The sequence below is a fragment of the Nicotiana tomentosiformis genome, chromosome 5 (genome assembly GCF_000390325.3).
Source record: "Nicotiana tomentosiformis chromosome 5, ASM39032v3, whole genome shotgun sequence".
In the NCBI taxonomy this organism is placed as follows: Eukaryota; Viridiplantae; Streptophyta; class Magnoliopsida; order Solanales; family Solanaceae; genus Nicotiana; species Nicotiana tomentosiformis.
The window spans coordinates 25,703,505-25,704,784 of record NC_090816.1 but is presented as its reverse complement, the minus strand read 5'-3'; the positions used below and the strand labels follow the sequence as shown (position 1 = coordinate 25,704,784).

General features: G+C 32.6%; 1 protein-coding gene across 1 annotated transcript; it reads right to left on the bottom strand.

Moving 5' to 3' along the window:
- Positions 1-348: 348 nt before the first annotated feature.
- LOC104101504 (SKP1-like protein 1) lies at positions 349-849 on the bottom strand. The gene has a single exon (XM_009608957.1). It carries the CDS (start codon positions 847-849, stop codon positions 349-351), a length of 501 nt encoding a protein of 166 aa, XP_009607252.1.
- Positions 850-1,280: the final 431 nt, after the last annotated feature.

The following is a 1,280-nucleotide window of genomic DNA, read 5'->3' as shown; positions in this document are numbered from 1 at the left end:
TTCCTTTTATTAGCATAACTTTTTCTTTTTCCAAAATTCAAATGATATTAGCTTGATCGATACAAGAAAGAGATCTATTATGATTAATTTCAAATATCACTCGAACCAACACGAAGACAAAATAGCTATATATAGATAGCATATAAATGATCGAATACAAAGTTTTCAAGGAATAGATAAATACTATCAAATACCCTTTACTATATCAGATCGTTTCTACCTTTTTATTAGCATAAAGCTTTATTTCAAAAATCAAACACATATCCACCAAATCGGTACATGAAAGAAATCAATTCTATAGGATAATTCAGATCAAATATAAATGTTTCCCTTCACTACCATAAAATCCTAGTTGGTAGTATCATCAAGGTCACCTTCAAAGGCCCAAGAAGTTTCCCTTTTAAACTCTGCCACTTCTTCTGAGGTGAAATCACTTTCAATTTTAAAAATCTTCTGAACGGCTTCAACACTCTTGTCCTTTATTCTGTCAGCCACAGCCTGGCAACAGAATTCCAGCAAACCACTGATTTTCAGATAATTTACTGCCACGGTTATGTCAAGCAGTTCTTCTAAGACAATATTCACAAACTCTTTCTGGATATTCTTGAAGTCTTCTTTGTTCGAGGTAGCAGTGAGCTCCGCATATTTCTTGAGGTATTCAATGATTTTAACCAGCGTCTTGCTTTTGATGCTAGGCAATGGTATGGTGGAAACACGTTCATCTTTCACCATGGTCTTGATAAGATCAGACTGTAAGACCAAAGATTCGTCAAGGTGAAATTCTTCGTTATCACCGCTCTTCAATGTTAACATTTTTTTCTCTCCCGTTGTTGATGATGATGATGCCATGATAAGAACTTGTCAACCTTTTTATTTTTTCTTCTTGGATGAAACATTTGGGGAACCACATGATGTATAAATAATGGTACAAGAGATTTTCTTAATCGGATCATACTTAAAGAATATGGAAGGTATTCTTTCTGATATAAATTTCTTACTGAAATTATCTTTACTTATAATCTGTTTATGGATCACAATATAAGTATGTAATTGAATACTATAAGCCAATCTCATTCATTTAAGCTTACTTAATTTATTAATAAGCAGTTCTTTGGACTCAAATCCCGCATATATATAGGACCATCATCAACAACATATCAACTTCGATATTTGAGGTTAAAATTAAAAATGTACTAGACATTGGGGGAAAACAATTACATGTTTATATATTACTACGTACTTATAAACTGGGATGACATTTTGCTCAACCTACCACTCTT

Coding starts and splice junctions, on each gene's coding strand:
- LOC104101504 (XM_009608957.1), bottom strand. CDS start 849: ATGGCATCATCATCATCAACAACGGGAGAGAAAAAAATGTTAACATTG.